This window comes from Elgaria multicarinata, chromosome 18, assembly GCF_023053635.1.
Source record: "Elgaria multicarinata webbii isolate HBS135686 ecotype San Diego chromosome 18, rElgMul1.1.pri, whole genome shotgun sequence".
NCBI lineage: Eukaryota > Metazoa > Chordata > Lepidosauria > Squamata > Anguidae > Elgaria > Elgaria multicarinata.
In genome coordinates, this window is record NC_086188.1 from 8463516 (window position 1) to 8478908 (window position 15393).

The 15393-nt window shown below is 45.8% G+C and overlaps 1 protein-coding gene across 5 annotated transcripts in view; it reads left to right on the top strand.

Annotated features, from left to right (window-relative positions):
• The window catches only part of EP400 (E1A binding protein p400), an 83501-nt gene that overhangs the window by 18406 nt on the left and 49702 nt on the right, over nucleotides 1-15393 (top strand). For all 5 annotated transcript variants that reach the window (XM_063144237.1, XM_063144239.1, XM_063144240.1 and 2 more), the window contains 13 exons: nucleotides 474-659; nucleotides 1308-1448; nucleotides 2956-3034; nucleotides 3889-3941; nucleotides 5620-5677; nucleotides 7862-7951; nucleotides 8580-8681; nucleotides 9603-9796; nucleotides 11504-11681; nucleotides 11807-11943; nucleotides 12801-12970; nucleotides 14484-14658; nucleotides 14786-14922. In XM_063144237.1, the coding sequence (XP_063000307.1) occupies nucleotides 474-659; nucleotides 1308-1448; nucleotides 2956-3034; nucleotides 3889-3941; nucleotides 5620-5677; nucleotides 7862-7951; nucleotides 8580-8681; nucleotides 9603-9796; nucleotides 11504-11681; nucleotides 11807-11943; nucleotides 12801-12970; nucleotides 14484-14658; nucleotides 14786-14922 (1700 nt within the window). The remainder of the gene's footprint in view (nucleotides 1-473; nucleotides 660-1307; nucleotides 1449-2955; nucleotides 3035-3888; nucleotides 3942-5619; nucleotides 5678-7861; nucleotides 7952-8579; nucleotides 8682-9602; nucleotides 9797-11503; nucleotides 11682-11806; nucleotides 11944-12800; nucleotides 12971-14483; nucleotides 14659-14785; nucleotides 14923-15393) is intronic.

Genomic DNA, 15393 nt, shown 5'->3' on the forward strand with positions numbered 1-15393 from the left:
TTCTTTGCCCATTGAACATCGCAGCTGTCTTTTGTGGGGTACTGGGTGTTCTGCTCTTAGGATTTTTCCTTCCAAGTCTGCAAATACTTCCCGATTGAGCACAGATGGTGCTATTTGGCTCCATAAGGATACACACTGAGAGAACGAGTTTGTTATTAGAATATAGAATCCCAACTAGCTCCTGAATTTGTGTGTTTGTGTGTGTGGGATTGAAATGGGACGAGTGCTGCCTCCCTCTTGCTTCCTGTCTTGTCATGTCTTGATCAAAGTGCTGCTTTCAACCCGTCTATGGTTCTTGGAAGCCGTGTTTTCTTTTTTTAAGTCTATCTTACAATGTTGAGCAGTCTGCTGTAACTTCTAATAGCCGAATTATGTTTTAACCTGTCCACGGCGATGTTTCCTTCAGCCCTTTGAAATGCGCCGTTCGTTTCCGACGATCATTTGCGTTTTGTTTCCTTGCTTGCTTCGAAAAGGAAAACCAAGTCCACCAACGAATAGCGGAGCTGAGGAAAGAAGGCTTGTGGTCCCTGAGGAGGCTGCCCAAACTTCAAGAGGCCCCCAGACCCAAATCTCAGTGGGATTATCTCCTGGAGGAAATGCAATGGATGGCAACGGATTTTGCTCAAGAAAGAAGGTGGAAGATGGCCACTGCTAAGAAGGTCTGGGAGCGTAGCATTCATACTGACTTGTCACAGTCTAGGCCAGGGAAGTCCTGAGGGTGGGTCTTTTGCCTCACAAATAAATCAGGTGCCATTGAGCAATGAGGCTCCCCCAGCTACAGAATATATGCATAGCTTTAAAAACAAATCGATGTGCTTGCTTATTCCAAACTGAATCCAAGGGAGAGATGTAACATTAACGTGCACGTCTCCTTATTCCGTCCAACCTGAAAACCGTCCTGTTCTTTCCTGATGAGTAAAGAGAGGGCCCTCCTGCAGCCGCTTCCCTCTTCAGCAGGTTATGATTCAGCTCTTCCTGGGTTAATGAATCATAGTTTCCCATTGCATCCAGGTTGAGAAACTATGGCTAGAAGGAGTGGAACAAGCTGGGATCTGAAAACATAGCTCCTGTTCGGATTCTGGCAACCACTGGCCCTGTTCAGATGACAACGCTAAGCCATAGCAGTTCAGCATTTTGAGCTAAGCGTTGTGGCTTAGCGTGTCATGTGAACTTAGATGGACAAATAATCTGACTTGATATATGGAATTAGACTCCCTAAAATGGTCAAACAACAGCTGTAAAAGCCAGAACTGAATGAAGAAATGTCCTTCACTCTCTGGTGACCTGATTTTATTTCATTTTCTTAGATGGTTCGGACTGTGGTTCGCTACCATGAAGAAAAGAAACTGAATGAAGAGCGGGCCAAAAAGGAGGAACAGAACAAGATGAGGCGTATTGCTGCGGCGATTGCAAGAGAAATAGAATATTTCTGGTCTAATATTGAACAGGTAGAGCTTTCCTTTCCCTTCCAGCAATCACTCTGGTCTTAAAACAGGAATAGGACCTGGGCTGCCACCTTAAACACACTTACTTGGCAGTAAGTCTCCTTCTGAGTAGACGTGGCTAGGATTGCATTGTGCATCATGGTTTGTGATGTTGTGTCAAAACAAAGGGTTCTCAGGTCAGTAAGCAGCTACCCAGTTCCTGAAATTGAAAGGAGTCAAGAGTTCCAGCTTGCCTTCACGCACCTCTCGACTTTTTGTCATTTGGCTATGTATACGGGATGTCGTTGCACAGACTATGAAACCAGGATTCCAGAGCATCCTGGCTTGTTGAGAACAAGCTGCCCGTTGTTGCATGCAGCCCACTCATTCCCACATTCGCCCTCCACACTCCTGCAACTGCCAAACAAGCCCGGAAGGGTTTGTTTTAGTGTGTTCTTTGAACTGGGCACCTAGCTTGTTGCCCTGCTTACAAGCCAGGAATTGTAAACCAGGATCGTCTGGAATTGTGGTGTATTGTTCTGTGTGAACACGGACAATGTGTTATGGATTATTATTATTACTGATTTATACTCTTATTATATTTTTGATCATTACCTCCTTGGGTTTTGAGGGAGGGACATTCTGTGAATATTGTAATCATTCAGCTGGAGCTAGTGCAGAATGCTGCAGCTCGGCTGTTGTCTGGAGCTGCCCCTTTCCAGCACGTAACTCCTTCGCTGAGGGAACTGCACTGGCTGCCTATTCGCTGCCGGGTCAGATTTAAGGTTCTTGTACTTGTGTGCAAAGCCCTAGACAACTTGGGACCAGGATACCTGAAAGAGCGCCTTCTCCCCTACCAACCTGCTGAGGTCATCTGAGAGTCTGCTTCTGGTGTTTCCACGTAGATCCATCCTCCGATTGGAGTCCACCAGGGGAAGAGCCTCCAGCATGGTGGCCCCCCTCCTGTGGAACTCCCTGCCTCTGGAGGTCAGGCAGGCTCCAACCTTGTACTCCTTTCGACGCCTCCTGAAAACGTCATTCTAGGAAGCCTTTCCTTAATGTCCAGCCAGGAGTCACTGTATTTGCTTCTTTTTATTTTCATTTTATCTTGTACACCGCTCTGAAATTTCCAATGGGGAGCGGTATATAAATATTGTAAATAAATAAATAATAAGAATTAACTCTAGGCATGTGTGCGGCCTCATTGTGGGTCCCTTGCTCAGTGGTGAGGGAAGGCATGCCTCACATCCTCAAGGACACTCTATGAATGGCTTCCCATTTTGTGTTGTACTTGCACTTTGAACATACAGTGCCGTACGGCTGAGCTTTGGCTAAAACCATGACAACTACACTTAGGACACACTCCTATGCATGTTTAGACAGAAAAACAGCTACAACCCCTGGGAATGCTGGGAGTTATAGGACTTTTTTTCTGTCTAAACATGCATAGGATCACGCCCTTAAGGTCTTTAATGTTAACTTACTTGTCTTCCTCTCTTATTCATACTATCTTCTTTGGTATATCATTTAGGTTGTGGAAATAAAACTGCAGATTGAATTTCAAGAGAAAAGGAGGAAAGCATTAAATTTAAAGAGACATTCAAAGAAAGGTAATGCTTTCCTGTCTTCCGTTGCTTCCTGCAAATGAGGCCACTTAATAATGGCAGGGTGTGTGAATTATTATTATTATTATTTATTTATATAGCACCATCAATGTACATGGTGCTGTACAGAGTAAAACAGTAAATAGCAAGACTCTGCCGCATAGGCTTACATTCTAATAAAATAATAATAAAATAATAAGGGGGGGAAGAGAATGCAAACAGGCACAGGGTAGGGTAAGCAGGCACAGGGTAGGGTAAAACTAACAGTATAAAGTCTGCACAACAAGTTTTAAAAGCTTTAGGAAAAAGAAAAGTTTTTAGTTGAGCTTTAGTTGAGCTTTAGTTGAATTTGCTCAAATGTTCAGTGACAGCTGATAACTACTGTACTATAACAAGAAAGGCAGTGAAGACCTTTACGTTCTGCAAGGCATTTAAAGGAGGCTAAAATAAATCGCCACCTTATTTGGTCGCTCTTCGTGCTATACCTATATTATTATTTTAACTTTGTTACTGTCTCAATTTTTACAGTTTTATTTATTTAAAAGAAATGACAAGATGAACAATATGAAGTGTTCCTCTTACATTTCAAGTTATAGACATCTTTAGACTATTTTTTTATGTGTTTGCTTTTAATATCGGCCTGTTTCACATGTCACAATAAAGCTAGGTTTTCTTTCTTTTTTAAAAAAAGTTCTGCCTTACTGTGATTAAGCTTAATCAAGCCCTATTCGCTGTGCATGGATTTGCAACGTTGACACCTTGCTGGATTTATTTTCTTGTTTCTCGGTGAATTTGAATGTTAACATTTGCAGATAATGTTGAGTGACGTAAAAGTTGCATACAGCCTTAAACTATTACAGGTAAAGATACACGACATTTGGAAGATATTCTGCTAGAAAAGGAAACAGACTTGGTAAGCATCTTCCTGTTAGTTCTGGCTTTATTCTACATTTTACTGCTCTTGGAAAAGGGATGCGTTTCCACCCTCCACCAGCTCCATGTTTTATCCTCTGGAGGGTTGGGATCATTCAGAAAGGAGATAATTTTAATTGCTGCTATAAGAGTAGAGCCCTGATCAGCACCTAGTTTTGTCAGCAAGACACTTTTGAAGTGGGTGTTGGTGACAGTGCAGAAAGCTGCCCTCTGCCAGGGCAAACAATTTGTCCACCTAGCCCAATACTACCTGCTCTGGTTGGCAACAGCTTGCCATGGTCTTGAGCAGAGGTCTTTCCCATCTTCTGCTACCCAGTCCCTTTAGTTGAATAAGCCTGGTGTAGAACCTGGGACCCATTGCACACAAAGGCGGTGCCCCCACCATGGAACTGTCATCCTTCCCCTAATAAAGGCGGATATGCAAATGGCCATGATCCAGTAATGAGGACATGGAGGCCAGAGGCCCGTGCCTTTGCTTCCTTGGCCACTTGAGATATACACGGAATGTGGAGGTGGGTCTCATGAAAATGTGCTCTTCCTCTTCACCTCTCCACCCCACCCCGCCCTCAACTGCTCACACTTCTATAAGCCTGAGTTTGATTTCAAACAAAATAACAGGGCCCATATGAGGAAGCATTGCCTTGCTCTGTCCTAACAATACCCAAGAGAGTGCCTTCTCCCTTGCCAACCTGCCTGGTCATTGAGGTCATCCGAGGGCATGCTCCTGGTGGTTCTGCAAGAACCTATGGCTCAATTGGAGACCACCAGGAGAAGAGCCTTTCATGTGTTGGCCCCTTCTCTGTGGAACTCCCTGCCCCTAGAGGTCAGGCAGGAGCCAACACTATGCTGCTTCTGGCACCTCCTGAAAACAACTCTTTTCCAGGAAGCATTCCTCAACTGACCAGCCACCGTATTTATTGTTTCTTTGTTTTAAATTGAACAATTTTCACTTGCTGATTTTTTTTAATTTTCTTTCTTTTTTACTGTTTTATTCCTATGTTCACCGCTCTGGAATCTATTTTAGAGATGGAGCGGCATATAAATATTGTAAACAAATACATAAATAAATAGCAATGCTCTCAGTCCATAGAGGCAGCACATTTTACCAGCTCGGTTAGGTCTCCACAAGTCTGACCATAGATTTTGAAACCAAATGTGCACAGGAGATGTGAACTCCGCCTGCGATGCTCTCAATTTCTCCTCCATACGCCTTGGGCTTCCCCCACTTTATGGGCTGTGGCTTTCATCAAAGCCACAAATGACCAATGCGTTGTTGGTCTCATTCAGTTTCCCCCTTTGAAATCAACAGGAAGTGATGACTGCATTTGGACATTAAATTGTAGGGCCTTCCCTTGTTTCATTGAGGAAGCGTTGATAGATGTTCTCCTCCAAGCGTGACTGGGTATTTTTGGGGGGGTGGGTGGGTGCAGATGCCGCAAAGACTATTATTATTATTAATAATAATAATAATAATAATATTTATTTATAAAGCGCCATCAATTTTCATGGCGCTGTACAGAATAAAACAAAACAAGACAGTCTGCCATATGGCTTACAATCTAAAATCACTGTAACAGACAGGGGAGGGAGGGGAAGAGAGACCTTTGCTGAAGAAGAGAGTCCTAGATTTGAAATGCTTATATGTATTTTCTTTTTAGAGTTCATGGTCATCTGGAAGAAAGAGAAAGGCAAGCACGTCATTGACAGATGATGAAGGTTGGTCGCTAGCAGACTGCAACTCCACTTCTTTAATCCTAACTCCCAGCCTCAGCTACCTCTTTCTAGCAAGCGGGCCCAGCAACAAGACATTGCAGTATGGATAGCACCCGTTCCGGATACTCCGTTCCATTCCCCCCTTCCTCATATTTCCTATGTATTCGTGTATTTATTTCAGAAAATTTCTTTAACGCTTTCCTTTTTTAAAAAAACAACGACACTGCAGTTAAGAAAATAAAAAACACGATAACATACAAGGAAACTAATTTATAAAACAGTATAATACTGTATTTAAAATAACCAAGGCTAGCTGGCAATGTTAGCGATCCGGGAAACGCCTGGCATGCTCAGTTCTGGCTGTTCTGGTTCTCGGCCCACTTATTTATTTATTTATTTATTATTTATTCATTACATTTCTATGCCGGAGCTCTCCGGGCGGTTCACAAAAATTAAAAACATTCAAAGTATAAAGGGGAAAGGAAAGGAACCTCTCGGGCAAGCACTGAGTCATTACTGACTTTTGGAGGGACGCCAGCTTTCGCTGACGTTTTCTTGGCAGGCCTTATAGCGGGGTGGTTTGCCGTTGCCTTCCCCGGCCGTGATTACCTTTCCCCCAGCTAACTGGGTACTCATTTTACCGACCTCAGGAGGATGGAAGGCTGAGTCGACCCGAGCCGGCTGCCTGAAACCAGCTTCCGCTGGGATCGAACTCAGGCCGTGGGGAGAGTTTCAGCTGCAAAAACTGCTGCTTTACCGCTCTGCGCCACACGAGGCTCAGTTTCAAAGTATAAAACAACAGTATAAAACCATACTATAAAATACAATATAAAAGCTCAACCAGATAAAAACAGCAGCAATGCAAAATTACAAATTTAAAACACCCAAGTTAAAATTAATTTATAGACTGTTAAAATGCTGGGAGAATAAAATGGTCTTCACCTGGCGTCTAAAGGCGTATAATGTAGGTGCCAAGCGAACCTCCTTAGGGAGCTCATTCCACAGCCAGGGTGCCACTGCAGAGAAGGCCCTCCTCCTGGTAGCCACCTGTCTCACTTCTTTTGGCAGGGGCTCGCGGAGAAGGAGAAGTTAGGTTGATTCTCTCCCCACCCCACGCACAATCCATATATTTTGTACTTTTGCAAACCTTGGCGTTCCCTTGAGCCTTCTGACAACTCCCGCATGTCCGAGGAGTGTGCTGTTTTAACTACCTGAAGCCCAGCACTCGGATAATTGAGTTTGCTATTAGTATATCCGGCTTCGAATGGGTTGGAACGGCTGTCGGTTTTAGCACCAATCTTGCACCTTCCAACATTTAAAAAATATTTAGATTCCTGTCTTTTTGCTATTAGGGTTCCAAAGGCGGCTCACACCACTTAAAAAGAAGATCACAACACGGGGGGAGGGGGGGGAACGTTCCAGAAAAAACCCAAACAGTTGGTCAAACTTTAAAGCAAAACACAGCAGCCAAGCAAAAGAGAGGGAAGGAAGGAGCATTAAACCGCTCAGAGGTTGTATTAAGTAGTCTATAAGTATTAATAATAAATAAACAAAACTACAGAAGTAAATCAAATGCTGCTGCATGCTTGAGTTATTAGAACCATTTAAAAAAACAACAACTGATGCTGAAAAGATGGGTGAAGTACCCTGTTTCCCAGAAAGTAAGACATCCCCCAAAAATAAGACCTACTTCCAGTTTTGCCTCTCGCTGTAATATAAGGCATCCCCCCGAAAATAAGACCTTTTTTTTGGTTCAACAATAAATGTGTACCGTATTCTTCTTCATGGAAAAATAAGACATCCCCTGAAAATAAGACCTAGCGCATCTTTGGGAGCAAAAATTAATATAAGACACTGTCTAATTTTCGGGGAAACAGGGTAGGTGCCTGAGGAATAACTTCGGGGAGGGAGTTCAATCAAAGGGGTGCCACCACGGAGAAGGACTTGTTTCTGGTAAGCTACCTGGGTTGACACCTGGTAAAGGGCCTCTATTGAAGGCCTTGACGAACGGTTCAACAGATACCACTGAAGTTAGTAGAATTTAGGTGAACGTGTACCAGCATCTGTTGATTTTAATGCTTTTTACCGAGGCCGGCAGGCACTATAGCAACATATTAAACTACCAAATGGAATATTCTGGCAGCAGCGTGCGTTTTCCTTCCCTCAACACGATCTGTTGTATTCCAGTTGAAGATGAAGAGGACACCATTGAAGAGCAGGAAGCTAAAGAAGGCAACGTCAACCATCAAACTGAGCTGTCCACTTTGGCCAAAGAAGGTGAGCCCAGAGGCAGCTACCTGCACAGCTTTGCCATCTCGGATTTGATCAGATGCCTTTTCCCTGAAAGGTGCTCAGTGATGGGAGTGGGAGTTCTCCCCGTAGCTGCTCTCCTGGCTGGGCACTGATGTTGCCAGCAGAGGAAGGAGCGCCACGATCTCACAAGGAGCGTGGTCTTGCCCGGGTTTGCCAGTTGAGCAGGAGGTAAAGGGGGAGGTGGGTGTCAGGAAAGGACTGGCCAAGGCTTCCTCGGACTCTCCATGGGGTTCAGAAGAAGCAATCTGGAAGGAGGCTGAGTGGAGCCCCCTTCTCTACGGTCAGCGGCCGCTAACAATACTACTTCTCTTTCCTTCCTCCTGGGTTGTGCCTGCAGGGGCTGCTCTATGTTTAGCCTGTAGATCTAATCTCATTTGAAGTCTCCGTTAAATTGGAGCTTGAATCCACGGACGAGAAGGTGTTGCCTGCTCCGGAAACTTAATTCCTTCCAAAAGGGAGCTTTACTTGTCTGGATGTTAATTTGGAAGTCTCCTTAAAACGTCCCTTCCCCTGTAAAACGGTTTCCACTTTCTTCTGCTGAACCAAGGCAATGACCAGATGCTCTTCTTCTTTCCCCCCCGATTGTGTTCAGCTGAGCTGCCTTTGGATGAATTGGTAAAGATGTACGAAGGCGCCTTTGCTGAGAACTTCCACTGGCCCCAGCCGAAGCCTGAAGAAGACACAAGTGAAGAAGGTATGTTTTGATGTGGTGTCTCATTAGAGAATGCCGTTAGGAAGGCAATTATGTTTGAGGGTGTTCTGCATTCATACTTACTTTCTGCAAGTAGCTATTTGGTTTTTATTTGGGAGAAATGGGATGAAAGGGGCACCCTTTGAAATGTGGGGGGGAATGTAGAAAACCCAACTGGATGATCAGTGTTTGGGGGGAAAGGGGGTGGGGCCATGGTCTTCTGGGGGATCCTTGGGGGGGGGGTCACCTTAGGCTTCCGGAGGGCAGGATTTGGTGCCTGAGGTTCTGCTCAGTGGAGGTTTTTTTTAGCCTTGCAACAGTCATAAGACGCACCGTAGGCTGAGATAAACTGGCTTGCTCAAGGTCACACAGTGAGCCTAGTGGCTGTGCAGAGATTTGAATCCAAGCCTAAATCTACATTATGCTGTGTTGCAGTGGGCCTGTTCAGAAGGCACCTTAAACCCTGCTTGTTAAGGGTTTTGGTTAAGCAGCAGGGTTTAAGGCGTCTTGTGTGATGCCTTTTGCTAAACCCTGCTCACTCACTAACCGCAGTCAGGCCGTCTGCAGCAGGCTGTAACCATGGCTTAAAACGTTGCATGTGACAGCACGGCTTATGGTTAGTGCCAAGCCCAGAGAACCGCCATTTCGCTTCAGAGCCTGAAGCGTCGTCTGAGCAGGCCCACTGGGAACGCTGTGCGTTGCCTTCTGAAAACCTGCAGCCTGGGGCAGTGCACCATCTAGGTTATCGGGCCTGCTGGCTGTCCATGATCTCAGTCTCTTCTGGCTACACTGCCTTGGGTTTTAGCATTACTATTAATTACATTTCTGCACTGCTCCGTAGTCGAAGCGTTTGCAGAAATACTTGACATTACTTAGAAGTTCCCGGCGGTGTAGAGCTGATGGTTCCATGTCTTGTTTGATCAGAAATGGAAGACCGCCCAGCTGAAAAGGAACTCCTTCAGAAGGACGTTATTCTGATCGACTCCCTCCTCAGCATCGATCAGTACAAAAGCGCCGAGAGAGCAGTTCCTATCAAGAAACACGGGAGGGACATAGCAGAAGTGGCGGCTGCGGCGGAAGCGCTCTTGCCGAAAGGCAGTGCCCGGATCACAACGGCGGTCAGTATTCTCCCGTTTCCGTTGCGGCGCCCGACGGGGCAGACTGAGAGCGTGACGCTAAGCGTGTTTGTTTGTAAGCACGTCCCACGCTGTTCAGCAGAACTTCCTCCCAAATAAGCAAGTGTAGGATTGCAGCCTTCATGGCGGTGCTGCCTGAATTACTCTAGCCCTCTTCCCTGCAGGAAACCCTAGCAATCCGTCCTTCCTTGTTCGATGTGAGGAGGCATCCACAATGGCTTGTGTCTCCCCATTGCCCATGGGAAGGCAGGCAGCGCGTGATCCTGATCTTTTGCCGTGGTACTGGTGACCTTGGCTCCTCCACCCAGTTCTTTTCCCTGTTTTTGTCTGATGATGATGATGATGATGAATCATAGAATATCAGAGTTGGAAGGAGCCTATAAGGCCATCGAGTCCAACCCTCTGCTCAAGGCAGGAATCCACCTTAAAGCATCCCTGACGGATGGTTGTCCAGCTGCCTCTTGAAGGCCTCTAGTGTGGGAGAGCCCACAACCTCCCTAGGTAACTGGTTCCATTGTCGTACTGCTCCAACAGGAAGTTTTTCCTGATATCCAGCCGGAATCTGGCTAACCTGTAACTTGAGCCCATTATTCCATGTCCTGCACTCTGGGATGATGGAGAAGAGATCCTGGCCCTCCTCTGTGTGACAACCTTTTAAGTATTGGAAGAGTGCTATTATGTCTCCCCTCAGTCTTCTCTTGTCCATGCTAAACATGCCCAGTTCTTTCCGTCTCTCCTCATAGGGCTTTGTTTCCAAATCCCTGAGCATCCTGGTTGCCCTCTTCTGAACACGTTCTAGCTTGGGAGTCATAGATTCATAGAATAGTATAGTTGGAAGGGGCCTCTAAGGCCATCGAGTCCAACCTTCTCAATGCAGGAATCCACCTTAAAGCATCCCCAACAGATGGTTGTGCAGCTGCCTCTTGAAGGCTTCTAGTGTGGGAGAGGCCACAACTTCTCTAGAGGAAGAGGAGGAAGTGATTCTTAGCTGCATGATTAACCGAACATGTAGTTAATGTTCGGGAGGTTGTGGGCCTCCAACACTAGAGGCCTTCAAGAGGCAGCTGGACAAGCATCTGTCAGGGATGCTTTAGGGTGGATTCCTGCATTGAGCAGGGGGTTGGACTTGATGGCCTTGTAGGCCCCTTCCAACTCTGCTATTCTATGATTCTAGTTTGAACATTTGACACGATGAAAGCCATAAACTTTGGAGTGGAGAGGGAGAAGCGTTCCCCATCGAAAATAGATATAAAATTAAAGGTACAACAGACCGACAAACGGGAGATATTTTTTTTACAGAGATGGTCGTCTTTTCCTCTTCACAACCTCTCTGACTGCTCAAGCTCATTTACCTTGAACTTTCTTGTAGTCTTTGTATGGTTCCACCTTGCTTCTCTGGATGCCTCCTATTTCCTTTTGCTCTCTCTTTTTTTAAACCCCTCCCCCCAAACTTCTCCAATATTCTGCTTTTTCCAATCCTCCTGCTCTGATTCCTCTTTTATTCCATCCTCTCTCCAGCTGACTACCGAGGTGAGAATCCTTTTTAACACCCACTGACAGGCAAGACATGTTGGGGCGCTGGGGGACTTCTGGAGTTGGGTTTATAGAAATAAACTTCAGCTGTGTTAGGAAAGACCTGCTCTGGTTCCAAACCAGAAACGTGTGTGTGCGTGGGTATTTTTGTTGCAGATTAAGTACAATACTCCGCCCCTCTTGTACGGCTCCCTTCGAGAGTATCAGAAGATTGGCTTGGACTGGCTTGCCAAGTTGTACAAGAAGAATCTCAATGGCATTTTGGCAGATGAGGCCGGGCTCGGCAAAACGGTGCAAGTCATTGCCTTTTTTGCCCATCTGGCGTGTAACGAAGGTAAGCCAGACCGGTGGCTACTAATCATTTAAATCGGGGCTGGCCTTGGGGATGGCTTGCGTGTCCGAGCTGACTCCTCAGGTCAGTGTCTCTCACGGTTCCTGTTCCATTTGGTTCCTTCGCAGGCGACTGGGGTCCTCACCTTGTCGTCGTTCGGAGTTGTAATATACTAAAATGGGAGCTTGAACTGAAGCGTTGGTGCCCCGGGTTGAAAATCCTGCTCTATATAGGCAGCCAGAGAGAACTCAGAGCAAAGAGACAGGTATGGTATTGTAGAGCTGTTGTATCATTCCGTGTCTGTCTGTCTGTCTGAGTGGAAGCACACCTGTACTTTGTTATTCGTTTTATCCTAATTATGGCCCACTTTCCACCCAAGGTTGGCTCCCATGAGTTAAAAACTGAAACGAAGGTACGGTATATTGGAGATGTGGTCTCTGGCCACTAGCAGTTGATGCTGGCGTAGGCTAGGTTCCAGGCTCTTCCCTCCATAGTGAAGGGCTTCAGATGGACTTAGAGGCCGACAGCTCACAGGGGCAGCTGTTGTGTGGATGGCAGGCTTTTCTGGCCCTGACTCAGTCCAGACTCCAGGATCGGTAGTAATCTGCTGTGGACTATTCTATCCCCTGCCTTCCTCAGAGGAGTCCAGAGCAGTGGTTAAGCCTCCCAAGAAGTTCCCTGGGGTAATCTAGGCTGAGAATCCAGAGAGCCCTGTGGAAATTCTTGACTTTCCAACTCTGCATTAAACGCCTTGCTTGGGCAAGAAAACTAAACCCTTAGTAACTTAGCAAGTGTGCATTGAAGTCCCATTGAGGCAAGAGGCAAGCCTAGCAATTGTTTGGTAAGATCAGTCGGGGGCAATCCCAAATGTTGTCTGGAATCTTGTTCCTCAGATAGGAAAAATAGCAGCCAAGAGAGCAGTATTTTCCTTCCTGCTTTTTATCCCTTCTTCCACCCATACCCTGAGCATGGAACTGTATTGACGCCCACATTTTTGAATAAGGCCATAAGCTCTGGGAGCGGCATATTTAGTCGGATAGTTCTGAGCTCTTTTCCCGTGCTATAGATCTCTTCTTTACCTTCATGTGTTTTCTTCTTCCTCCACCCCCCCCGCCCCCCCAGGAGTGGATGGAACCTAACAGCTTTAATGTCTGCATCACATCCTACAAGCAGCTCTTCAAAGGCCATCAAGCGTTCATGAAGATGCGGTGGAAGTACCTCGTTGTCGACGAGATGCAGCAGATCAAAAACATGACGGAGAAGCACTGGGAAGCGCTGTTCAGTCTACGCAGGTTATTATTATTATTTATTTATTTATTTATTTATTTATATAGCACCATCAATGTACATGGTGCTGTACAGAGTAAAACAGTAAATAGCAAGACCCTGCCGCATAGGCTTACATTCTAATAAAACCATAATAAAACAATAAGGAGGGGAAGAGAAAGCAAACAGGCACAGGGTAGGGTAAACAGGCACTGGGTAGGGTAAAACTAACAGTATAAAGTCAGAACAAAATCAAGTTTTAAAAGCTTTAGGAAAAAGAAAAGTTTTTAGCTGAGTTTTAAAAGCTGCGGTTGAACTTGTAGTTCTCAAATGTTCTGGAAGAGCGTTCCAGGCATAAGGGGCAGCAGAAGAAAATGGACGAAGCCGAGCAAGGGAAGTAGAGACCCTTGGGCAGGCGAGAAACATGGCATCAGAGGAGCGAAGAGCACGAGCGGGGCAATAGTGTGAGATGAGAGAGGAGAGATAGGAAGGAGCTAGATAGTGAAAAGCTTTGTAGGTCAACAGGAGAAGTTTATATTGGATTCTGAAGTGAATTGGAAGCCAATGAAGAGATTTCAGAAGTGGAGTTACATGTAGGAAGCATGTAGAAGTGTGGTGATGCGCCCTTTGGGGCAACCAAATACTTCCCATTGGTCTAGGGCCATTGGTTCTTGTGGTGTGAGTTGACCTCCCCCAAACTTAGTTTGGGGCCAGGAGTCTTCTCTCTAGGTTGCAAAGGGATGGATGGTAGATGACAGGTTGGTGGAGTTCCAGCGAGGCTATGGTGAAGGGGCAGTAGAGTGTGATACAGATTGAGACCACAGCATATGGGCCAGGGGGTTGGATGGCAACTTTGGGAGCTAATAGAATCTTGGGGAGTATGATTTTGGGAATGGGGGAAAGGGTTAGCCCACCCTTCCCTGTGTGTTATGGTCTGGACCAGGACACAATTACACACACACACACCCGGCGCATCTCTCTTTCAAAACAGAAACCATGCTCAGGATATTTTTTTATGACATTTCTATACTGCCCCATAGTGGGCGGTTTACAGAAGATTAAAAACGATATGCAAAATTTAAAACCACGAAAACGTACAGCATACACAAGAGAATACCTCTGAAAACAACTAAAAGCTGTCAGTTGAACCTAAAAACACATCCAGGATTGGTTAAGCCCATCACGGTTTGCTAAATGCCTGGGAAAAGGGAAGTCTTGACCTGCCGCCGAAAATATAGCAATGTTGGCGCCAGGCGGGCCTCGTCAGGGAGCTCATTCCACAATTGGGGAGAGGGGGCACCACAGAGAAGGCCCTCTCCCTTGTTGCTGTCCTCTGAGCCTCTGATAGACAATCACTTGGCAAATGTATCTTCTAGTCCTGGTCTAACTGAGGCCTGAATATGTTTCCTCTTCTTTTTTGGGTGTTTCCCCTCGCTGATTTCATTTACTAGTTTTCTTTTCACATTAAGTACTGCGATAAGCACCTGCTGACACCTAAACTTCATAGGATGTTGAATTGCTGGATCTCTCTCCTCGCAGCCAACACCGCTTGCTGCTCATCGATACGCCTCTGCACAACACCTTGATGGAATTGTGGACCATGGTCCACTTCCTGATTCCGGGAATCTCCAAACCGTACCTGGATTTCCCAGTGAAAGCAGCCAACGAGGAGAATCAGGATTATTGTCACAAACTAGTCATCAGGTTACACCGAGTGAGTCACCTGTTTTGTGTTGGAATTTCATGCATGGCTGTCCCAGTTTCACCTTCAACTAAGGTTATATTAGTGTCCGCTTTGACTTTCTTCCCCCTCCTTTCCCTCTCCCCTTCCTCTGCCCCAGATGATCCAGCCGTTTATTTTGCGGAGATCGAAAAGAGACGTTGAAAAGCAGTTGACGAAGAAATACGAACATGTGCTTAAGTGCCGGCTTTCAAACAGACAAAAAGTGATGTACGAAGATGTCATACTGCAGCCAGGGTATGTATGAGCTTCCAAGTTTAAAATTAAATTCCCTGTGTCCAGATTACACTGAATGCACATACTAACCTGTTCCGTTTATTGCTCGATAGCCAACCAGGCTGTTCCACATGCATCAAACTAAACACAGAGACAGAAAAATACAGAATACCAACATCCAGACATGATAGCACTCTTCAAATACTTAAAAGGTTGTCCCACAGAGGAGGGCCAGGATCTCTTCTCGATCCTCTCAGAGTGCAGGACACTTAATAACGGGCTCAAGTTAAAGGAAGCCAGATTCCGGCTGGACATCAGGAAAAACTTCCTGACTGTTAGAGCTGTACAGCAATGGAACCAGTTACTTAGGGAGGTTGTGGGCTCTCCCACACTAGAGGCCTTCAAGTGGTAGCTGGACAAGCATCTGTCAGGGATGCTTTAGGGTGGATTCCTGCATTGAACAGGGGGTTGGACTCAATGGCCTTGTAGGCC